The 25,537-nt window shown below is 35.1% G+C and overlaps 2 protein-coding genes across 2 annotated transcripts; one reads left to right on the forward strand and one right to left on the reverse strand.

The window, feature by feature from the left end:
• Positions 1–1,190: 1,190 nt before the first annotated feature.
• LOC145611788 (tRNA (guanine(9)-N1)-methyltransferase-like) lies at positions 1,191–9,797 on the forward strand. Its single transcript, XM_081667157.1, has 3 exons — positions 1,191–1,704; positions 3,197–3,556; positions 8,960–9,797. The coding sequence occupies exons 1-3, from the start codon at positions 1,210–1,212 to the stop codon at positions 9,320–9,322; spliced, it is 1,218 nt and encodes a 405-aa protein (XP_081523283.1). The 5' UTR covers positions 1,191–1,209; the 3' UTR covers positions 9,323–9,797.
• Positions 9,798–11,825: 2,028 nt separating this feature from the next.
• On the reverse strand, positions 11,826–23,525 carry LOC145611864 (uncharacterized). The gene is made up of 10 exons (XM_081667245.1): positions 22,951–23,525; positions 21,856–21,933; positions 21,577–21,618; positions 21,381–21,486; positions 19,860–19,918; positions 19,724–19,765; positions 19,539–19,643; positions 19,366–19,453; positions 18,008–18,054; positions 11,826–12,519 (listed from the first exon to the last, which is right to left on the reverse strand). The coding sequence occupies exons 1-10, from the start codon at positions 23,455–23,457 to the stop codon at positions 12,442–12,444; spliced, it is 1,152 nt and encodes a 383-aa protein (XP_081523371.1). The 5' UTR covers positions 23,458–23,525; the 3' UTR covers positions 11,826–12,441.
• Between the last annotated feature and the right edge of the window lie 2,012 nt (positions 23,526–25,537).

A 25,537-nucleotide genomic window follows, 5' to 3' on the forward strand; every position in this document is an offset into this window, starting at 1 on the left:
GTTCTTCATAATTACGATTCCACCATTTGATTAACATGCTCCATTGATCTAATGGATTAACTGGGCAACAGATAGAGGAACACATAGAGTTGAACATACTAAGATAAGAAATTGAAAGATTTCGTTGAAATTGTTCGTTTTGAAATTTCATGAGTAGCCAATCATAGGTTCTTCTCTCCATCGGAACAACAAGGCTGTTATGCTCATTACTAAACTTGTTGAAGAGATGAAATATAACCAAGGTATATCTCTTTGATCAGAGGTTGAATCGATCATCAGAAGAAGAATTGGGCCAAAAATTAGATTACATTCTAGAAAAATCAAACTTCCATCAGAGAGAAGCAAATGAAAGGCTTTCATAAAAATTCTCGTAGAATCGAGAATGAAGTTTTCATTCTGTACATGCCAGATCATAAATTAGTAACTGCATCCATTTTCCAAAAAAATACCAATTGTTTCCATTTTTGAAATGGAATATTTATGGAATCTCCATGAATAGCATTGTATTTACATGAGATTCCTCGTTCTTATTCTTAAACGACTTCCCGAGAGGGCTTAGTTGATCCATGATTTATCTTTCATTTGTTTCAAGAAAAGAAAGAAATGTATCGATCAATTCCGATTCTTTCTTTTTTTATTGATTATTTTCTGATCGAGATGTATGGATCCATGGATCCAAGTGTCTATATAGATATTGTTCTGTTCATGGATTAAAAAAAATGTGTAAAAGCTCTATTTGCCTCAACCATTCTATGAGTCTCTTCCTTTTTGCGTATGACATCACCACTCCCTTTGGCAGCATCCACTAATTCGAAACTTAATTTGAAAGCCATATTTCGACCCACACGTTTTCAAGCTGCCCCCAATAACCAACGAATGACAAGCGCTTTTCCTTCTGTGGATCCTATTTCAATGGGAACTTGATGAGTCGATCCGCCTACACGTCTTGCTTTTACGGCTATGTCGGGAGTTACTCCACATATTGCTTGACGTAAAACAGATAGTGGATTTGTTTCTGTCTTTTGTTAAATCTTTTTCACGGCTCGATAGAAAATTGGATAAGTCAATGATTTTTTTTTTCCCGTGTTTTAACCTCGATGATTTGTATCCCTAACTCCTACTCACCCTAGTTTTTAGTCCGGCTAAAATTCACTCAAGAGTCAAGAATATGGCTCAATTTCTGATCAAGAAGTTAGGGGCAAATGGTCAATGTTGAAAAAAATATTCTCATTATCAAGCCCACATTTAAACACTTTCTCTAGGTATCTCTCACACTACCACACAACAATGGCCGACGACCCCACCACAACGCCCGCCGCCGCCGCAACCGCCGAACCCACAGACTTAGCCCCACCGCAACCACTCTCGAAGAGCGCCCAGAAGAAGTTAATCAAGCAACAGAGATACGAGGCCAAGAAGGCGGAGAAGAAAGCTGAGGCAAAAGAGCACAAGATCAGAGAGAAAGAGAGGAAACGGAAAGAATGGGATGAGAAGCTCGCAAACATGTCTTCTGAAGAAGAGAAGTTGAAATTGATTGAGTCAAGAAAAGGGGTTCGAAAGGAGAGAATGGAGCAGCGGTCTGAGGAGAGAGAAAAGAAGTTGGAGCGTCTTGCTTGGGCTAAACTTCATGGTCAGAATATTGTTATTGATCTTGAGTTTTCTCATCTTATGACGCCTAATGAACTCAATAGTCTTGTTCAACAGGTCTCATTTTTCTCTCTTTTTCTTGGAATTTTATTAGGGTATTTGTTGCATTTGTATGTTAATATGTAGAATTTTATTGGGTTTGATCTGAATTCATTTCTGGGTGATAGAGTTATGAGAGAGATAATGTTGGAAAGCTTGAATTATATTATGTGATTCCACGAGTATATATAGTACATGAGTAAGCAATAGAATACAACCGAATACATTTGAGCATTTGAAAGTTTCGTTAGTTAAGCCTAGTAAATCAATTACACAATTAACATAAACTATAAACAATAACTAGTAACAATGATCCTTTACACTGGGTTGAAATGATTTGTAGTGGTGAACAAGGTTTATTCGATTTTTAGGGCGATTTTTATTATACAATCAGGTGTATCATACAGGCTAGAGTTTTATTTTTTGCTCATTTGCTTAGACGAGTGAGGTTTTACCATGTGTATGGCACACCCGGATGTACAAGGGACATTCTAGACTTTGGGATTTCACTAATGCTGCCCTATAAGATTGATGCGTGCTTTAGATTTCTAAGTTTATTTACCAACAACCATTTTGAAAGAGTAAGTAAAAAATAAGGGAATTGTAGGTTTTTTTAGGTGGACACCACTACCTCATCCCCTGTCTTATGTAATGAATTGGAAAAAAAAAATACCTTGGAAGATTGATGTTTTATTATACAATCAGGTGTATCATACAGGCTAGAGCTTTATTTTTTTGCTGATTTGCTTAGATGAGTGAGGTTTTATTGTATGTATGTTACACTCGGATGTATAATGGACATTCTAGACTCTAGGGTTTCTGATGGTGTGCCTATAAGATCGATGTGTGCTCTAGATTTCTAAATTTATATACCAACAACCTTTTTGAAAGAGGAAAATATAGGGGAATTTTAGGTTTCAGTAGGTAGACACCACTACCTCATCCCCTGTCTTATGATGAAGTTTAAATTTTTAAAAATTGGAAATGATGGTAGAAAAATGCTTACTGTTGCTGCCAATATCTGTATATCACATGTCTCTTCTTTTGAAAGTTTTAACCTCTTGTACGAACGCTGAAACAGACGCGCCTGCATTTGTAGACAGTCATGTGAAGCTGTTGCCCAGCTTTCGTATGGTCACAAAGTAGTGCAGGATTCACATTTTATTCAATGTTGTGCACTTGATCTTGTGACTGTGTGAGCTACTGTGCTGTTCTATCTTTACTTTCATCAGTATTGAGTGTATGATAAAAAATGATATGTTTCATAGGAACCCGGAACTCTAAGTGACATTGAAAACTTTGCTGTATGCTGAATGACATTCAAAACTTTGCGAGTTTGCTTGGATTTTCTATAGATGCAAAGGGAACAGAACCTTGCTTCTTAAAGGATTTATGCCATTCCTTTTCTTTTATTTAATTTCCTGCAATGAAAATATTTATTATCTCATTTGTTTTGTTTAATTAAGCTTCCTTTTTCTGAACTCTATCAATCAATTAATGCCAACTACAGATAATGTATTGTTATGCAGTTAATAATAGGTGCACTTCCCCTGGTCATCTGTGGCTGACCGGATGCGAGGGCAATATGGGAAGCCATTTGAATAGAATTCCAGGATTCGATAAGTGGATCATCGAGAAAGAGAAACAGTCTTATATTGAAGCTTTGCAAGATCAGAAAGAGAATCTGGTTTACTTAACTGCTGATGCAGAAACCGTTTTGGATGATCTAGACCCCAAGAAAATTTATATCATTGGTGGTTTGGTAGATCGTAACCGGTGGAAAGGACTAACTATGAAGAAAGCTGAAGAGCAAGGTATTCAAGCAGCAAAGCTTCCTATTGGGAATTACTTGAAAATGTCCAGTTCACAGGTCAGTATCATATTAGTTTGACCCCTCTCGTTGCACCAGCTTGTATCTTTTGTATTGGCTTTGGCTGTAACTAGCTGACCAGTTGTTTTTCTGTCAAATATCTTATTCCTTTTTGTCTACTTTGTTTGTTGGTGAATTGAAGTATAAATCTACATTTGGATAGTTTGATGTGAACACATGTTCAATAGGCTTTAAGCTTTTCATTCCTAGTTCACTTCACATATTAGTAGTCTCTCATAATTGAATCATATGAGCTTGTTATTTTAATTGATTCCAAGTTTAATTTGGGCTGAAAGTTCCTTAAAAAAAGCAGAAACATGCATAGTATATTATTCTATTCCAGTTTGATGTTGACTTCCTTAAGGAAATACTAGTATCATATAACAGTTTTTCTAGATTTGGGCAAAAATGCGGTGATTTCTATGGGAACTGTAGAACAATAATGTCCTGGTATATGTCTCATCTTAATGAATTTTGGAAGGTTGAGTTGTGTGCGGACTTGACACAAGCATGTGTACATGTCATAGACGATTTTCCTTTTCAGACTCAATGAGATAAAAGAAAAATAAAAGTAATTTAGGGGTTTTTTTTTCCATAAATATTCTGTTGCTAAAAGAGAAAGCATCGAAACTAGGTAGTAATGAATGGTGGTAATGGGAATGAGTTTGTACACAAAGTTGTATGAGAAATCATTTTTCATTCCCATGGTAATGATAGTTCAACCTCTATAATCTATTTTTCTTCACAAATTTTCATTACCATCCAAGGCACGCCTCGCTCCCAGAGCATCTGGGAAATGGACTTTAGCTAGGCGAGGCTCAGTCACCTACAGAAGGCGCGCGCCTCAAAGCGCCTTTGATAAGGTGCGCCTTTGCGCCTCAAGGAAAATAACCCTATAAGCTGTAAATTGAAGAATGATGGTCTCTTTTTCAAATTTAGACTACCTTTGCTTTACATTTATTATTATTTAATTTATTATGAATTTTTTTAATTGGTATTAAGTACAATCAAAGTAAAAAATAATTTGAAATAAATATGTAAATACATGTGCTTTGCATACAAAAGGCGCGCGCCTTCGCCTTGCGCCTCGCACCTAGGCTGCAAGGACCATTTGTGCCTTGGTGCGCCTTGCGCCTTTTAATTTACCATCCATTATCACTGTGGGGGGTGCTATTGGATGGTAATGGACAATTATGAAGAAAAATAAAAGTTTGGGAATGAGATTGCAAAACTATAGACAGTATGATGTTAATTTACTTGCCAAATAAATTCATCCCATTACTGCCATTATATAATCGGCTACCAAAAGGCCCTTGGGAGTTTGAGAGGATGGTCACCTAATTTTATTCTCTTGTGTTGATGGTTGTGGTGATAAAAATCATCATTAAAAACCTGATTGTGCAGTTAAACAAGACTCCATGTCAGTTCCAAATTGGTGAATTGCATCATTATTAAGTGTGGTGATTGCATCTCCTAGTTATAGGGATCGGAAAGGGGTCATCACGACATCCACAATGTCACACACAAGACAATCAACCAATAATTCAATCAAATCAACTGAAATTGTCATATAACCAAATCACCACATAATAAACAACAATATCCAGTATCAAACCAGCAATAACATGAACAAAATAGCAAACAGCACACACAAATTATACATGGAAAACCCCTATGATGTGAAGGATAAAAACCATAGGACCTTAGAGAAGTCCACCCTAAACTTCTTTTGTTGATAGTTGAGGGTTAATTAAACCCAAATCAGTCTAAAAAAGGTTTTTACACCCAACAACAACAACTACTATAAGAGATGAACAATTGAGAGACAAAAGGTGTAGAAATCACCAATATGTGGGTCTTTGCTTTAATTCCGGACAAACCATATCTCCAAACAATGATCCAATCGTTCAAATAGAGGCCCTATGTGTCCTCAACAAAGTTTAGCTTGATCCAACAGTGGATTTTCTGGCAACGGACAAAAATATTGAAGGTTCCCTAAAATGCCGAACCTAGAAACTCTTTTGAAGCCCTCCTCTCTCTCGTTTTTCTGATTTTTTTTGTGTGTGTGTTCTAGCTGCTGCTTGCTCTCATTTACTACCCTTATTTCCTCTAAGGTTTACTAGCACAAGGCTTGCTCAAAAAGCCACAAACTGTTCCTTTTTATTTATCTTTTTTGGTTGAGAAATATGTTGTATAGTACAGAGATAGTTAGGTATTCTAAAAAAGAAAAGACTGAAACTAACCTGGCATTACTTCATTACTTGCACAGGTTTACGATTGTTTTTGTCATAAATTCTCAAATTCATACCATTTTAGAGAGTATTTTTAGTGCTTTGAGGGTAGTATGTAGCAGTAGTACATTACCCTACAAAATATAGGATTTGATGACCAATTATATTGACTAAATTCCAACTTTAACCATTTATAAATTATAAGATCTAAGCATGGTACATGCATTAGCTAGTTTCTATGATAGGCTATACAAGAGACTTGATCTAGAAGTGAGCCAAGTTTTAGAATATAGCAAAATCGAACCCTGATACTACATCAAGCAGACAAGCACTTATCAACAATATTTTCATAATAGTTCATATTATGCACCGATAATTTCTAGTTATGAACTTATAATATTATACTTCCTCCGTTTTCTTTTACTTGCAACACACCTTTTAGGCACGCAGTTTTAGGAGATGATTAGTGAGGGTAAACGAGCAATTTTATCAAAATAATTTTTACACGAAGATTAGAATAGGGTTAAGTATCATTTGTAAAAATTATAATGAATAATTTATCCGTTTACATTACATATCCCTGACCTCAAAATACGTGCCACAAGGCTGTGTTGCAAGTAAAAGAAAACGGAGGAAGTATTTGATTTATTCTTTAATCAAGTAAGGTCTGCGACTGTGATGCAACTTCTTTTTATACTTATCTAGCCAAATGTATTAGATTTGCAATTGCAACAAAATTACTAGTTCCTTATTATGTTCAATCTTTTTCTGTGAACCACAAATTGACCACCTGCTGTAGCTGATGGAGAAGAATAGACAACACCCTTTGTAATAAACTGATTTAAGGAGGGGCACTTTGGATATTCTAGAATCTTTAGGTTAAGTCCTTAGTTTTATTATAAATAGAGAATGAGGGGGAAAGGAGAAAGGAGGTTGTTGTTAGAGATAGTAGTAAGTAGTGTAGTGAAGTAGTCCTCAAGGAAGTAGCTTTAGCCATCTTTCCATTGTAGCCGTTATCTTCAAATATCAATCAAAAAATATCCCAGCTTTCACCTGTTTTCTGGTTTTCTCTTATAAGCAATTATTCGATTTTACTAGTCTATAGCACCCTTGTACCTTTTTCATATAATAGCTGGAATTCTAATGTTGAACTTTGAATGCCTGTCTAACCATGTGTTTGGATAAAGAAAGAGGAAGGAAAAGAAGGGGAGGGAAGAATGATGAGTTTTCCTTCCAAATCTCTCCATTGTTGGAGAGATCAATTTCTTACAATTTAAATTCTCCCTTTCTCTCTCCTCCAATTTCCTTCCTTCCTCATTTGTTATCCAAATGAAAGATACTCCTCTCTTCCATTTCCCTTTCCTTTCTTTCCCTCCAATTCCTTCAATCCAAACAAAGGGTAAAACTAATAATTATCACTTAGGAGTTTTGACTCTATTTTTCAGAAATTTATAAAATGTGAGTTGTACAGAAAGTTAGTTGTTATCAATGAAATTTGTGGAGAAACTTTGTTAAGTAAATGTCTTAAAGACTCCTACCTAACTTGCGATTGCAAATGTCTCGGAAACTCCTATATGCTTATCTTAATGTTGAATAAAATCTCAAGCTAGTTAATGCTTGAGTCATGCTTGGATTTTAAAACCGTTACATGGTTAAAAAAAAACTGGAATATAAATTGGTCATCAATTGCTTTACATTCTAGGGTTTTGCTATATGCAACCCTTAGAACTAAAAAGTAGTATTAATTTGAGAAATTATTATGAAATCACACGTAGATCGGTGTAATTGTTGTCAAGTTAATCTCAATTTCTCCTATTTTAGTGTTTTTGTTTTTTTAATATCAACTTAAGGAATATGTGTAGTATGCAATTACTTTTTAGAAAAAAAAAAAGTACAAATAAGAAAAAATAGAATTTATGTATTCAATTATTAAGGTTAGTAGATAGAGGAGAAAAAAAAAATTAGTTCATAGGATATAGTTTGCTTTTAGAAAAATATAAAATTGATCCATTATTTTTAAGATATACTCTAATTCAGTATATTATAGGGAAATTGGAAGTAAATAATCTCACCTTTGCTCCATCTTCCCAAAACAATCTCACCTTCAATTTATTTCAAAACAATTTCACCTTTGATGTGGATTTTCTTTTAATGGTCCTTTTGATCTACAACCATTTCAAACAGGTTCACCACTAAAACCTTTTGCCACCTACAACCCCTCCCCACCCAGCCTGTTGCTGCCAGCCCTACCTTTGCTACCACCCTCACCCATTGCCGCCATCGAGTGTCCATGTCGGATCCTCCGCACTTCGACACGACACGACACCCGCATATATAGTGGCCTTATATGAAATTTTATAATTCTAGAGTGTCTAAGGATCCGACACCGTGTCAGACACAACACTCAATCCAAGTTTGTGCAACGTAGCCAGTAAAAGGTGAGATTGTTTTGGAATATATTGAAGGTGAGATTGTTTTGGAATAAATTGAAGGTGAGATTGTTTTGGAATAAATTGAAGGTGAGATTGTTTTGAGAGGTGGGATTATTTATTTCCATTTTTCTATATAGTATTGAACATCTCTATTTTGGATATTTGTGGAGAAACTTTATTTGAAGTCCTCTATTCTTCTGAAATTCATAATATGTGAGATATACACCAAATTAGTTGTTATCAATGAAATTTGTGGAGAAACTTACTCTCGGGGTAAAGTCTGAAGTTATCTAACAGACATGCCAACTGAGGACTTGCAAATAGATATCTGGGCAATGAAAACTTTGTAAAGTAATAAAAGTCTTAACTTGCAACTGTAGAATATAAACTCCCAAGCTAATGGAATATAAGCTTTCCTGAAGTCAATATACATCAATCATTTAGGGGAACTGGGGAAGTAACTTTATTTCTGTACTGGCTGAATGTAAACAATATTAGTGCCTCTTGATTGATATGATAGCCATTATGTGGTAACACCTATGAAATAGAAACACTGCATTCCTTGAGATCAGCATTTCAAACAGAATTGGACTGCAGTTTACTAATTAATTCATGTGCAACCACATAGGAACAAGGATCAATGATATAGGGACTTAGTGCATGCTTTCTTCTTCTAATGAAAAGGTATTTTTCTGTCTATTTTCACATGGTTTACAAATTGAGTGTTTTTGTATGTCCAGGTCCTCACTGTAAACCAAGTGGTGGAGATACTTCTCAGGTATCTGGAGATCAAAGATTGGAAGGCTGCTTTCTTTCAGGTGATTCCTCAGAGGAAACGATGTGACACAGACTCGGGTGATCATGATAAAGAATTAGAAGACAATGGGAAGTTAGAGAATGACAGTTGTGCAGAGAACCAAAAGAAAATGAAATTATCTGAAACAGATTCTGAGGAAAGTGAAAGAGCAGTGGAAAATGGTGAAAATGTGAAGGATAATGTATCCAAACTTGGGGAAGATGCAGATTCAGAGGAACGTAATAGGGAGATAGAAGTTGATAAAAGTGAGAAGGATAATACGTCCTTACAGAAGGAAGGTGTCTGATGAATACACAGTAACTATATGCTCACTTCTCATTTTACTTTGTTGTATTTCGTTTAACCTTTTCCCCCTTTATAGGGGATTCAGTTTTGAATTAATCTAGTTTTCCTCAATCCTGACTATCTGTGATTTGCGAGTTCGTTATTTTCCTTTACTAGAATGCCTTGGTGTTTGTGTGGTTTTACCTCTAATTAAATGTGGCATCCATTGGGAAACAACCCCACTCCCGAACCTGAGTGTAACGAACCAGTTCATTGCCGGCAGCAAACTCCCAAGTGCCAACAAGAACGCCTCCATCTGAATCTGATGATGGAAGCACGCTAGAAAATCAGGATTGTATTGGCTCGGGCACTGTCTCATTGGCAGATTACTGAATTTCTGACACAGTTTTGATAGACAGTAATTTTGGTTTTCATTGCTTATAAAACAAGTTGTATAGTGTGTACTTAGTATATTACTTCCTCTGTTTTTTTTTTTACTTGACCTGTTTCTTTTATCACGCTTGCCAATGCAAAACTTTAACGATCAATAACTTTAATTCTCCACAAGCAAAAATTGTGAAAGTTATATATTATGATAGTACTTATTGAGACAAATTCATAAAGTACTACATGAATTTGTTTTTCATTACATATTATTCACAAAAGACGGTCAAAGGAGGGGGCGTGAATAGTGTAAAAGTCAAAGCGGGTCAAGTAAAAAAGAACGGAGGAAGTAGGACTAAAATAATTAGTAGTTAATTATGATTTATGAGTGCATAGCTGATTATGGATTTAGAAGTTTGGCTCTTCAAAGTATTTTTAAAGATGGCATTAAATTACTTGATCAAATTATTTATTCATAAGCTTCATGGCCATGTAGTTTGACTGTAACGGTATTATAGTCTTTCTGAGATTGAGCTATGTGTGTGACTTAAGATGCCAGTGCCTGTTCCATCTATGGTTTAGGCTCTTGTGAGATTTTCTCTAAAAGATTTTTTTGTCGATTTTCTTAAACCTTTGTGAGGCTTTGGACCTTTGGTTGATTACCAATTACTATTAAGAGAAAGGCCTTTTAATTGACGTTTGAATATTTGATGTTCATTTTCTGGATAAGTTAGGTTGTAGTTTTGAGAAAATATTAACCTAATATCTAATGCTTACCTTTGTTATTTTAGTTGATATGTATTCCTTTTTAGAAAGTTTACTTTTAGTTGATACGTTTCCTTTTTAAGTAAGTTTTGTACCTTACTTATGTAATGTACTCATTTGTTTTATCATTCTCTCTTATTCTATTTCCTCTCCTTAATGTGTGCCTAAAACAAATGTGTCAACTAAATATAAATGAAGGAAGTTTATCTTTGTTTTCCAAGAAAAAAATTTTTAAGAAAAATTAAATGAACAAAACAAGAATAAAAGTTTGGATTTGTTTGTATGGGTCCGTTCTCTCATAGTCTTGTACTTTTAGCGAATTTTGATTTATAATATGCTTGCCTAAAAAAGTTTGGAAGTGATTTGTTATGAAAATTCTCTCCATGGCCGTCATTACCCTTTTTTCCTCAAGGAATTTTTAGTCCCTAACACAATAAATTTATGGACACTCGCTAAATTTTCCACTTTGTTTGCAATTCCCTTTGTTTTTTAACAAGTGCTTTATTTTGACTATATTGTTTCATACCTCTCTTTAACTAACAAATTGTGATTTCTTGCCCAAAAGAGATACTTCATATAATACAATGGAATATTGAAGTGGTTAGCATCACTTGTAATTTTGCACAAATTCAACGAATGTCTATCAATATGCCATGGCTACGACAATGGAATTTTAAAGGTTAGACATCAGTTGCAGTTTCGCTCAAAATCGTTGAGTGTTTGTTAAAAATGCCCTTGTTATGACCGGTAAAAATTCTTCATCCTTCTTGTTCAAGAAATTGGAAGAAAATTAATTTTTTTTCACAGTCCAACTTGCCTACATTCTGTGTTTAGGGCTCCAAATTCGTGTCATTGTACCAATTAAGAACATAGGAAGTTAATGTTATGACCCAATCTAGAGTCTAGACCTTTGCCTCCACGCCAAGAGTGACTTTCATGCTTTCACCTTTCCTCATTTTCTCCATCCACCGCTCGATCTACATCGTTTGCAACTTCATATATTCATCATTTACAGTAGCCCTTGTCACAAACATAGCTGAATAGGAGAATCTACCTTGCGAATGAGTAGTAAAGAATGGAAACAAGTCCAAACAACAATAACTACGTCACGATTTTGCAAATACTACTTGACATGCCAGTTACTTGGCATGGCAGTTAGCACCGAATATAGTTGGAGACGACATGACTTGATAAGACCTTTGATCATGAGCACCAAATACAGATAGACACCAAAATTGTTTCTAATTAATCAAACTAAAAACATTTAATTGTAAGAATTTCATTAGTCTCTAACTATTCTTCAGAAAAGGTGAAATATTTCAGACATAATACAAAACATCATGGAGATATTATTGGAGGTTACGGACTTGGATTAATTTAACAGACCACCAGATTCAATTTCCACTGAAGCATAGTGTAGCCAGTAACAACCTCACTGACTTGTCTACCAAATAAAAAAAACTACCTCCGTTTCATATTATTTGCAATGATTTGACATATAAAGTAGAAAGGGAAAAAATCTAATCGTTGCAAATAATATGAAAGGGAGGTAGTGAATAATTATTCAACTCTATTGAGTCTTTCTGTGAAAAAAATACGTAGTACGTAGTATATATTTTGAGTTGACACTACAAAATGAACTTATTACATTCCTGTTTATAACTGCAAGTCAACATTGAGCTCTTTGCTCAGTTCTGGATATAAACTCGGTAACGAAATTTGTAACCAAAAACCAAAAAGGGTGTGAACTGAGTAAAGACAGTTCAAACTTTAGCAACATTGTAGGGATGTAGAATCAGGCTATCACTACTCTATGACATATCATACGAAAATCAATTTCACTTGACATCGAGTCTAATCTCTTACCATCAGCACAAAGATACACGCCCATCTTTCATAGACCAGCTTCTCCTGCATCTGATACCTCTACAGAAAAATAGTCATCATACCAACCAGTGCAATAGGTTGTGGCTTCTAAAGATTAGTGCATTATCATTGTGGACGCAATTTGACATACTGGTCGGCAGCTTTGGATAATGACTGTATTGATATAGGAAACCCTGGACCCATCTGTGCAAGGGAAACACAAACCATCATGGTATAAGTAAAAAATACAAGTACAAGCAACTTAGCAGCACCAATATATTAAATGAAAAATACAATTGCATAAGCGCAGGTAGTGCAGAATATCCCATCACTTCCCAATAACAAAAGAAAACAAACTGTAGCTTTCTTTTTTATTTTGAAGGCTGGTGTACTATCATTTTGAAGGCAAAAGTTTTATTTCCACTAATATAACCTACTTAGTGCACCTAAATTGGGTAGCGGATTCATGCATTCATCATGCGAATCCTCCTAAACCCATAGTAATGTATAAACAAGCAACAACCTAATAGCATCAATCAATCAAATTGAACTTTAAAATTTGTGCGATTAAGGCATTGGTGCACATCACATCATGTAATCACTGTCCTAGGATTGCCTGAGCACATTCTGTTAATGAACCTAAAATGACCCCCTTACAATTTGATTTGTAACAGTAATCTGACTATTCTCCCACAACCAAGTTGTTCTGCTGCAAGTTGCAACTCATGTGTGTCTTTCTTTAGTTAATATAGTGTGGATTTTCCCATTTATTTGCCCATAACTCTCTACAATCACATCCCAAAATTGTTTGGGCACTTAATTCGTAGATTTAAGGTATGAGGTATGGGTTTAGAATGGGTAAAACCCACACCTAGTAATTTTTTTAAAAAAAAATTCAATTTCTAAACTCATGCGGGCCATACCTCAAACCCACAAGGTATGGGGTTTAGAAACCCAAGGGAGAGGTGGGTATGACTCATACTATACCTTTAGGTATCAAATAAAAGAAAAAAAAAATCCATCCCCAAACAATAACCAGACACGAGGTATTACGGAGTAAGAAACAAGTACTAACACCATACGTCCATACCAACCTGGTTTCTTTCTTGATTCCAAATCTATACTACCTTTTGAATGAAATGCCCCTTTAGGAAATTCTAAAATCACTAAAATCAGTACTCTATTTGTCCCTAAACATAGTTCCCGTATTCCTTTTTAGGCGTCCCTGAATGATGCTCCCATTACTTTTTTTACCATATATAGATGACATGAAATGACCAAAATCTTAGTTTTAAAAGGCACAAGGCGCACCAAGGTGCAAATGGTCCTTGCAGCCTAGGCGCGAGGCGCAAGGTGAAGGCGCGCGCCTTTTGTATGCAAGGCGCATGTATTTATTTCAAATTATTTTTTACTTTGATTGTACATAATACCAATTTTTAAAACTCATAATAAATTAAATAATAATAGATGTAAAGCTAAGGTAGTCTAAATTTGAAAAAGAGCCCATCATTATTCAATTTACAGCTTATATCTTAGTTATTTTCCTCAAGGCGCTTTGAGGCGCACGAGGCGCGCGCCTTCCGTAGGTGACTAAGCCTCGCCTAGCTAAAGCCTTAAAACCAAGACCATAACCTCAAATTTCTTTGTCTTTATTACCTGAAGTACCCAAACTACCTCATTTGTCTCTAAAACTTTGTGCTCCCACTCGTGTATGTACATTATTTTTTTACATGTACTTATTATTGGTGGTCCACTCAAATTTTTAGTACTTTTCTCTTTTTGTGGTACTTTATGTACTTGCTTATCCCTTCATGGTTTGATCACGGTTGTTTGTTCCCGTGAAACAAACAACCGTGATCAAACCATGAAGTCACCTCACATCCTCACCAGCTCTCAACCATTTTGACTATTTGTCTAGGTTTACAGATCCTTCAGCTTGGCACAAGTGCCATCAATAAACCAAGCCTGTTAATAGAACTACGTGCAGTTCTTAGTTTCTTACACTTCTTATCTAATAGAAAATAGATTCCATTGAAAATAATGATGCCTTAAGGCATGGCAGAAATATCACATATGGCCACAAACAGTGGAACCAAGTAAGGATATTGGTTTTGAGAGCTGATATATCTCCCATCTATTTTTCTTTCTAGAGCCAGACATCTTGGTGTTCTGATTTTTGAAGCTTTGAGCTTAAAGATTTGATTATGATCATAATATATATCCTTTGACCCGAATTTCATTAAAAAATGTGACAAAGAAGAATGTGCTTGTCACTGTTTACAATATTAATGTTCTGTATTTCATTCACAAATTGTTTGGGTTTCTTACAATCAATCAATCAATCAATCAAAGCCTTAATCCCATAAGTGGGGTTTGGGTTTCTACACAAAGGCTAAAAGCCTAAAAGCTATACATTATCTTACTCTCTTATATATAAAAAGTCATTCTACCCTACTGTAATACCTTAGCTATGAGTAGCACAAATGACAAATACAAAAAGCTTTGCATGGCAATAATCCTAGAATAAAGATCACATGATTTAATGAATATATACAAAAAAATTGCCTAGGCAATCCTTGGACAATGATCACATGATGTAATGAGCACCAACGTTGCACACACCTTAATGTGCAACATTCTTCACATCATAACTCAAAAACGCATCATCCTTAATTGTAGGTAACATAGGCATATAAGCTAAACCTAAAGTAGCTATAATTAGTCCACATCTCCAACAACCAGAATAAAGACTGCTAAAAGCATTAGGAAATGAGCTTCATTCATCCCCTGGAAAATGTGTGAAACTGCAACTAAAAAACAAACTTATGGGAATTATGGCCCACTATTCACTAAAACAAGAAAACTAAATAAGAGCCCCATCACTAACCATACACTGCTCAAACTTGCACCATGTAAACTTACCACCTTAAGGGTATAGGTAAAGTCATTCAGCAACCCAAGACAAAAAAAAATTTCCTTAAACGCAAACAAATTAATGGCAATTTAAGGATAAGGGTTATTGGCTTGTCAACTAAAATAGTCTCATAATCTATAATAGACTAATTTACTACCTCCGTTAGCTTTTAGTTGCAACTTTGAAATATTTTATATCTCACAAATAATACCACAAAGTTGCAACTAAAAGTTAACAGAGGTAGTATATGAAATTTTCTTAGTTAAGCACCCGCACTTTTAAGCTTAAAAAGAATCATATTTTACTATTGATATAATTCACACAGCTCTAAATTCCTCACGAAGAGTTCATATATGCAATTTTTCATTTTCAAAATGTATATACACAAATTTTTCCTAATCTAACAAGAAAAATATATTATTAAATATGTTTAATACGTGTCAAGGATCATCATAAATTAACAAGCATTGACCCACAAGGCAACAAAAGTCAAATACTGTAAAGCACATTGGCAAGAAAAGATTAGAACATTGCCAGAAACATGATCCTCCTAATCCTTGTAATTCACTTTTATATCAAAAACCTGTTTTAAATTGGGTATGAGGGAGAATGCCAGTAGAAACTAGAAAATGACTTTGTAGTTCAAATGTGCATGAGAGAAGTGGAAAAAAAAAGTTCAGAGAGAGAGAGAGAGAGAGAAGGGAACCAGTGGGTTAACAATAGAGGTGATTAGAGAGAGAAATGTAAGACATTTTTTATCGAGTGGTTTCATCTTGCTCAAGTGCTTAGTTGGGAGAGAATCAAGCCACTTGAAAGCTTGAATATTGTTTAGTATTTCTGTACTTTTCAAATCAATCAAAACTCAACTTGTTCTTCCCTTCAATTCTGTCATCAAATTCCAGGTTATCACAATACCATAAAATGGAAATGAGCAAGAATAATTGTAGACTTTTAGTGAAAGAATGTAATACCCCGAGTATTTTGTAATTTCATAAAACATAAAAATTAGAATTTTTATATATTTTAATTATATCTTTTTTTAATTTATTTTATCTATATATTAAACCTCATATTATTTTGATCCGACTCTATTATGAGCTATTAGATATTTATTTTCATAAACCCTACATGATATTTATAATCTATATACTAAGAGCCGTAGCCATTTTCCAATAGCCAATACGTTATATTTGGTAATCAAACCCAATTTGTTTCTTTCTATCAGCTTTTATTTCATTCTCTACTATCCATCACCCTAATTATTGATATAAATGATGATTTGTATCGTGTGATCAATAGAGAAGCGGCAAGCGAATTGTAACTCGATCTATTTCTTGTCTTGACTACATGTAGTCCGATTGTAATATGTCGAAGGTAATCACATGAGTCTTAATCTTTAGAGTTGTTTAATATAGATTATTGTTTTTATTGATTGTATATTGTATTATTGTGTGTATTTATGATTTGTTATTTGTATGATGAGCAAAATTTATATATACTCGTATGTGATTACTGTGTTGTATTATATGATTTAATTGACGAATTGATTAATGTTGTTTTAGGGAGTATTGTTATATTGAGGTTTTAGGGTTACTAATGCAGAGTATTATTTTGGGTTGAAAATTACTTAAATTTGGGTTACTAGTATTATTACTCTATAAGAGTTGAGATATTTTGTGAATGGAGTATGTTGTGTTTTATTATTTGGGAACTCGTGCCATTATTGAGATTTTACTTATAAGCCTATAAATTATTATTTGATCGAAGTATGAGATCAGAAGGTTGCGAATTATTATTTTGTTCTTGGATTGAGGTTCGACGTTACATACCCTAGTCATTGGCATGTTGTTAAAGAGATAATGATCATGAGTTAAGAATGAGGTACAATCTTTATTATTTATTTTCCTATGGTCCCCTACAGTGGGAATTGGCCCGTATGTGGGTGTTTTCTGGTTATTGAGAGTATTCAAATTTTTATACTTGTTGGTTTATTTATTCGATTTACTCATGTCCAAGGCTGGGTATAGAACAAAGAGCATGGCACACTTATTGATTATGAGTTAATTGAGTGAAGGATTGTATTATTATTCGAGGTTGAGTTGATAAAGTTTATTTTCAGAGTACAATGTGTAATATAGTTTCGATCTACATTGTTTAAGTGACCTAATAATATTGATTATTCAATTATTCTCTGTATTCTGATATGTGGTGATTACTCAGTTTTTGTTGACGTATGTGTTATTTTGTGGTGCTATTTGTGTTTGCGGCCATGTTTTTTTTTTAATGATGGCCTGCGACGATCTATTTTGGAATTTGTCCTTAATGGTAGGTTGATTAAGTGATGATCATAGCTAAAGGAGCTCAAGTGTTTCGATTAGTTTGTTATAACAAGTTTAATTTATAAAGTTGTACAAATAGCTCACTTAGATTATTGGGTTGTAATTATTGGGATTTTGTAAGCCTTAACACTTCACAAGTTGTTGAGTGTGGCGGTAATACCTCCGATTTAGGTGTATGCTTCCGCAATTTTATTCAAAAGGTGGTTTATTTTCCTTTAATTCTTGTTTATTATTAATTAGTATTATTGGGGGTGTTACAAAGAAGGTAAGGAGATATAACAATTTGTATGACAAATCTGAAGTCTAAAATATTTACCCCCAACCCCTTTATAAGTGGAGGGCCAGACAGTTAAGCATCAAAGCATAGATTATTCCACAATCATATACCGAGGAACAATCTCTACAGGAAATGTTACAGTACATATCATTTTAAACTTACCGTGCTACATAGATGGAAAGAGTTCACATAGCCAGCATATTTTGACGCTGCAAAATACAAGAGCATAAAAGCGTCAGATATGACATGCAACCCAATGGGTTAATCTCCCATTCTAAGCAAACCAATCATTATAATTAAAAGACTTTAGTAGTCATGCAAAAACCCTCAACATGTATAACATTGACACATATCCATCAAATGACAAACCAACCACACAGAATATAGAAACAACTAGAGATTGTAGGCATTCTAAGTAAAATAATCATTATAATTCAAAGAATTTAGTAGTCATGCAAAAACCCTCATCACGGATGACACTGGCACATATCCATCAGATGACAAACCAACCATACAGAATATAGAAACAACTAGAGATCATAGATTTGTAGGCATTAAGAAGGCAAGTCAATTGGACAAATTGAGCAAAGGTACATATTAGCATATTGCTAGTTTTCTACTAATGAAATGCATGTATATGATTGGTCCCTTTGGTGGTTGCACAGGATTCTTATTACTGTAAGGTGCTCTACAGGAAGCAGTCTTAAGGAACTCATCCTTTCCTATTGTTAAAAAGGTGTACATCTTCTTTGTCCCCACTCACAAAACCAGGCTTTACGACTAATAAGCTTGAGATAACAATTGGAATGCATAATTAGTGAAGGTATGTTCATTTCGCCTGATATAAGTCCATTACAACTTAAAGCCAAACAGCTCCTTTGCCATAGAGATATGAATTGCTTTGTCATAATATAAGGAAACAATACCAGAATTCATGATTATTTATGAAAAGCTTACAGACTTACAGTATACAGACATACACATCTCACTTATTGTGTCTCAAAAGCCTCAAGGCAACATAGAGTCAAGACGCTGTAAACATCTCATCTATTGTAAGCCTCGAGGCAATATAGAGTCAAGACGCTGTGCAGCTTGTATCACAAACTTACTTTAATACACCCGTGTTGTGATTAAAAAAATCTAAATATTATCTAATGTTTGTAACAAATTGTAAAGATGACAATTGTTTCAGAACAGGGAAAAAAAAAATGTTTCTACAGAAAACTGTAGAACCACTAGTCCACTATTATCAAGGGAGCAGAAAATTTTCAGAGACAACCTTGGCAATATTTAAAAAGAGCCTAGGAGGCAAGGACAATATCCATCCCTCAGCCCCCTTAGACCAAATCCTAGAAAATGGAAGAACAACGTCAAAGAAAGGAGGGGGTAGAGGTGAGCAGTAATGCACGTACAAGAAGATACGGAAAGAGAAGAACAATATTAAAGAAGGAAGAGAGGGAAGTAAGTATGAGCACACAAGATAAGCTATACAATGCAAATAAGAAAATCTGGTAACTTACTCTTCTTTAACCCTGCAGGCTTTGCAAGCAAAAGTGCATTCACAAATGCACCAACATTCGCTTGCAAAGCTTCCTCTGGAAAACTCACCTGCACATGACAGGCTCTACAGTAAGTATGTAGTTGCAGCATAAAAATATAAGAATATTGAGGGAGCAAAGGTTTGACATCATACCTTCCCCAAACCCACATGAACAATAGCATCCTTCATTCTGAAATCAAGCAACCCCTGTTTTGCCTCTTGTACTGCCGCAGCAACATTGTTGGTCACAGTACCTTTCTACAGATTTGACTCTTAGTACATGAGATTCAATCATTCAACAGCTACAAACAATTTTAAAATTGGTGAATGATATTTACCTTGGCATTTGGTGTTAGGCCACGAAGAATTCTACCTATTTTCTGAAGAAACAAAAGTAAAAACAATTATTGCTAAGATAAATGGTGGTCTTATGATTCGCACTAGACAAAGCAAAGTGGCAAACTATCTTCTTACCGTCACACGCTGCATCATTGAATGAGTGGCTATACATTTGTCAAAATTGATCTTGCCACCTGCACATAATCAAAGATGGGGTGTTGGTGGAACATAGCTTAAGCAGAATCCTTTTCAGTAAACAAGAAACAGAAATGGGAAATTTCAAATACAAGAAACTTTATAGACATATTTCATCATAACAAATATTTCTAATATCGATATAAGAATACAGGATAAACTGTAATAAGATTACTTTCAAGTATAATCTAGACAATATACTTCAGAGCCTCATTAATTAAGTGGACTTTTCCAAATCATTACACATAGACATTCTTATACCAGAATTTGCTATCACAGAGAAAGAGTGCTATAGAATATAAGGGGTACTGACTAGTAAGAAGAATCAAACAATGTAAGAGAGCAGTGTGCCTCACATTGCTAAAGCACCTAGGGTCTGCCAGGGGTATGAAATCCGCATTACAGCATCATGAAGGTTTATTTAGCTTACCGCAACTTGAGATATTAGGCCACAAAAGCCACAACCATCCCCACTGCCCATGAAAATGGTTTTCCAACCGTAATTGCTATCTCAATATCATCCTAGAATTAAAACCATGGGTGTGCCTCTTTATTCACTCTGAATCTTGAGTTACATGAGGTGATGATGCTAGCACCATGAACCAATGTGCACTACTTTAAAAGCCTTAAAGAAGTCTTCCTTTCTCTTTTTCTCCTCCACCCCAAAACCCTAGCCTCCATTGTTTTTAGTTCTAGAGGTGAATTGCTCTTGATAGTGGTAAGCCCCAATAATCAACATTTTCTACAGGAACTAATAATTTGGCCATAGTTTTCATGCCAATAAATATTCATCTCTCCATCTGTGGCAGTTCTTTTCCCATCTATTGATAAATATCTCAGACTATCTTTATTGAAGATATTGGTTTATGTTATTACTTATTAACTAGCCTTGTTGTTTATAGGTATATAATACATAGTATAAAATTTTAATTTTTGATATATTTTTATTGGAAAATGAATAGTTTATAAAGAACAAGAATGGGTGATAATTGAATGTAATGGTAGAAGGTGTTGATATAAGTTGGGGGAAAATGAACCAAATAGCATTCATACATGTAATGAATTAAAGCTAGTTTTTTTTTTTTTAAATATGAGAAAGTGGATAAAAAAAAGAAATGTTAAATGAGGTGACATGTGGCATTGGTGATTAATAAAGTTTACATGTGGCATTGGTGAAAAATAAAGTTTGTTACATGTGGCATGATATGTATGATTGTTTGTGTTTTTAAATACTAAGTATAGATTATTCTAAATGATTATCTGATGATTGTCTCTTACTAGTATTTGCAATAATTATCAAGATAGATCTCCATCAAAAGAGAGTTATTTGAGATCGTTAAACCCCGTTGCAGGACTCATCACTACAGAGGAAAACTACAAACTACATATGGCAGGCAAAAGTAAAATTAGCTTTCTGAAAGCAGTGGATTTATTATAAATGTTAGAAAATAGAATAATTACTAGTTCTTATTTCTTCAATAAGCTCATCTGCTCCAACAATATCAGCTCCTGCAGCTCTTGCTTCCTCAGCTTCAGCTCCATCAGCAAAAACAGCAACTTTGACAATCTAAAAGAAAAGGGAAATCTTAGGACCAAATTCCAACGAGAGTTTTAAAAAACATGAAAATAAAAATAAAAAGGTCTCGTATAAGAGTACCTTGCCAGTGCCATGAGGCAGCACGACAGCTCCACTAACACCCTACATTTCAGTGCGATACAGCATTAGCACCAACCACAATAGCATAGTCCGCAACTTAGCACCCAAAAATAAGCACCAGCATAACATTTCCAGGGAAACTATATGTAAACACCTTGACCAAAAAGAAACATGTCTGGAATCTAAAAACAAAAAACTGCGCCGTATTGATCCAAAAAAATTATAAAAATAAAAATCTATCCTATGGATTCCTATCTGGAACACGAAATCTCACAATACCAAATCACTTCGGCGTCGATCAATGCCCAAATTTACATGTGCTTCCAGAGTTTCATCAAAGTTTCTCTTAGCATTAGCCTGAAACAAATTACGAAAGTTACTACAGATACTTATCGCTAATTTTTATGAAAAGAAACAACGAAGCAGGTAATATCACAAATCAATGAAAACTAAGTGAAGAATAACAGCAACATCAACCATTAAAAGTACTAAGTCCCCGGGAAAAGGCTAGCATAGTAGCAGTTACAATTTATAGCTATTGACAACAATCAAAGGTTATCCAAGAAAATTTTTATTCAACCACTCAACAGGATATTGCGAAATAAACTATACTCAAACTCAATAATATTTAACCAGGAGGTATCTGCTAATTTTAGCAATGAGTAACCACCTAGCCATATGATCATATGTCAGGCTTTGGCAAACACGATCAGGTCTATCACCGTGGCATTTGCATCAAAACTTACATGGTAGTTAGACCACCTACCAAACAATGAATGTCAATGATGCTTCTAAGAAGCTCACAGGAACCTTGACAAACACACACCATAATGGGTGTATTCTATTCGGCTAATATACTTCAGTAAATCAAAATTCAGTACAGCTTACTATTCCACCAACTTGAAATTAAATTATATTTAGCAGAACAAATCACTGGAGTGGCTTGAGCAGATAGCCTCCAGTGGCAAGAAATCATGTTTTCAAGCTACACTAACTCGGCAACCAAGGAAAGCAACAGCGAATGAGCAATAGGGAGGCGGGCACTAAAGAAGCAACTAACTTCCAGTCGATTAGGTTATATGACCATCATTTCACCAAATTAATCAACAAAACTAAACCATATTTCAACATCCTATTAGTTCAGTCCTTAATATATCTTTCATACATTCAATTAACATTCATACCATCAACATTCATAAACAATGCCGAAAGATTTCGATCGATATTCCGATCATCACAACCCACACTTATAAACCTCAAGATTAAAAAAAAAATGCAGAAATCTAACCTTACTAAAAAAAAAAAAAAATCAAGCGACATAATTTATCATAAATTCACAAAAAATTAGGAATGTAAATATGAAATGTAGTAAACCTTGACTTGGCGAATAGCTTCCTGAAGATCAAAAACCTTTCTCTCACCATCCTTCTTCTCCGCCTTAATCAAAGTAGGAAAAGGAACCTCCTTCTCTTCTTCAACAACCCTAAAAACTCTCCGAACAGCTCGATTATTCGCTTCGATCGTCTTCGACTCCGTCTGCAGCTCCACTTTCTCCTCCTCCACTGTGACACGATCCTCCGGAAGCGGCGCAACTCTCTTCGAATACGAAACCGGTGTTATTGTCATCGGCGAATCCTTCAAATACCGAAAATCTTCTCGCGTCAAATCTCTCGCTGAAAATCCATCTTCCGACACATTTTCCGGCGGAGTTTCGGCGGCGGGTTTAGGTTTTGGTGCGTAGGAGACGGGTTGGATTGGCGGAGGTTGAGGAGAGTTGTCGGAGCAGAAATGGCGGCGGTGGTGGAGGAAGAGGGAGGAGAGTTGGGAACGAGGGATTCGGCGAGTGTGAGAGAGGAAGTGTTCTAGGGCTGCGGACGCCATTGATGGTGGTTGAAAGTGAGAATGAGGTTTGTTAGTGCCGGGAAGTGTGAGAGCGAGGGGTTAACGTAGGGGTTTTAGCAAATACCAACACTTTTTTTTTTTTTTTTTTTTTTTTTTTTTGCAAATTTGTCAAAAAAAAAAAAAAAAACCCTTTTAAAAGCAACCTTTTGTACAAAAAAAAAAAAAAAAAAAAAAAAAAAAACCTTTTAAAAGCTTTTTAGTTAAAAAAAAAAAACCACAACCTTGTTATGAAATATATAGAAATTAGAGGATTAAGAGAAGAAAGTAATAAGAGAAGTATTACTACTTTTATGTATTACTCTTGGTAATATTTTGTGCATCATACAAATGAAATTACATGGCTATTTATAGTAGTAAGAACCGCTATTACATTGTGGGTTATAACCTTAGAGGGTGGCAATTAGGGTTGGCTACTACATTAAATGCAATGAAGAAATTGGAGTGTGGACATTCACACCTTGACTAAATTAATTAATTCTTAACACTCCTCCTTGAATGTCCATACAGAATAGGGTATATGTTGCCTCGTTAAAACCTTGCTAGGTAAAACCCTTTAGGATAAAAGCCATAGCTAAGGGAAAAGAGTACAACAATATATTACTATATGCTTTAGTGTACTGCCTCATTAAAAACCTTGTCAGGAAAAACCCATTGGGATAAAAACCTGATCGAAGGGAAAAAGAGTGCAGTGCATATAATGCTCCCCCTGATTTTAACATAGTTTATGAAGACAACGCATCCCAATCTTGTGGACCAACCGCTCAACACTCTTCGAAGGTAGGAACTTTGTAAACAAGTCTGCAAGATTATCAGATGATTGGATCTGTTGGACATTTATCTTCCCTTCCTTCTGCAAATCGTGTGTAAAGAACAGTTTTGGGGATATATGTTTAGTCCTATCACCTTTAATATATCCTTCAGTTACTTGTGCGATACATGCAGTATTATCTTCGTAAATGATGGTTGGACTTTCAGTTACTTCTTTCATCCCACATTCTTCTTGGATATTGCCGATCATTGACCTTAGCCATACACACTCACGTCCTGCTTCATAAAGGGCAATCAACTCAGCATGATTTGATGATGTCGCAGTTAAGGTTTGCTTTGTTGATTTCCAAGAAATTGCAGTTCCACCATAGGTGAACAGATATCCAGTTTGTGACTTGGCGTTTTGTGGGTCTGATAGATATCCAGCATCTGCATATCCGATGAGGGTGGCATCTTGCCTTGATTGATAAAACAAACCAAGATCTTTTGTTCCTCGTAGATATCGTAGTAAGTGTCTTACTCCTTTCCAGTGTCTCTTCGTTGGTGCGTTGCTAAACCTGGCTAACAAATTCACAGAAAAAGCTATGTCTGGTCTAGTATTGTTAGCTAGATACATTAGAGCCCTAATTGCACTTAGATATGGTACTTCAGGACCAAGGACATCCTCGTTTTACTCTCGAGGTCTAAATGGATCATATTTCATAGTCAAAGACCGAACAATCATCGGGGTGTTTGTTGGGGTCGCTTTGTCCATGAAAAAACGTTTTAACACTCTTTCGGTGTAGTTAAACTGATGGACGAAAATACCATTATTTAAGTGCTACAATTTGCAATCCAAGGCAAAATTTAGTTTGTCCAAGGTCTTTCATCTCAAATTCTTTCATCAAGTATTTTGCAGTTCTTACAAGTTCATTTGGGGTTCCAATGATATTCAAGTCATCAACATAAACTGCAACAATTGCAAACCCTGATTGTGATCTCTTAATGAAAACACAAGGACTGATTTGATTATTATTGAACCCTTCTTTCATAAGGTATTCACTAAGACGATTATACCACATCCTCCCAGACTGTTTCAATCCATAAAGTGACCTTTTTAATTTTATGGAAAGTAAATGTCTAGGCTTGTGGTTTTCTGGTAATTTTAGTCCATCTGGGACTTTCATATAAATATCTGTATCGAGTGACCCATATAAATATGCGGTTACTACATCAATTAATCGCATCTTTAGTCCTTCTGAGACTGTTAAGCTTACCAGAAATCTTAACGTAGTTGCATCAACTACGGGAG

The sequence above is a fragment of the Chenopodium album genome, chromosome 24 (genome assembly GCF_948465745.1).
Source record: "Chenopodium album chromosome 24, dcCheAlbu1.1, whole genome shotgun sequence".
Classification (NCBI taxonomy): Eukaryota; Viridiplantae; Streptophyta; class Magnoliopsida; order Caryophyllales; family Amaranthaceae; genus Chenopodium; species Chenopodium album.

Coding starts and splice junctions, on each gene's coding strand:
- LOC145611788 (XM_081667157.1), top strand. CDS start 1,210: ATGTTGAAAAAAATATTCTCATTATCAAGCCCACATTTAAACACTTTC. Junction 1,705..3,196: donor TCAATAGTCTTGTTCAACAG/GTCTCATTTTTC, acceptor TGCCAACTACAG/ATAATGTATTGTTATGCAGT. Junction 3,557..8,959: donor TGAAAATGTCCAGTTCACAG/GTCAGTATCATA, acceptor TTGTATGTCCAG/GTCCTCACTGTAAACCAAGT.
- LOC145611864 (XM_081667245.1), bottom strand. CDS start 23,457: ATGGCGTCCGCAGCCCTAGAACACTTCCTCTCTCACACTCGCCGAATC. Junction 19,919..21,380: donor TATTGAAGAAATAAGAACTA/GTAATTATTCTA, acceptor GATTATGTGCAG/GTGGCAAGATCAATTTTGAC. Junction 19,766..19,859: donor CAATGATGCAGCGTGTGACG/GTAAGAAGATAG, acceptor TTGTTTCTTCAG/AAAATAGGTAGAATTCTTCG.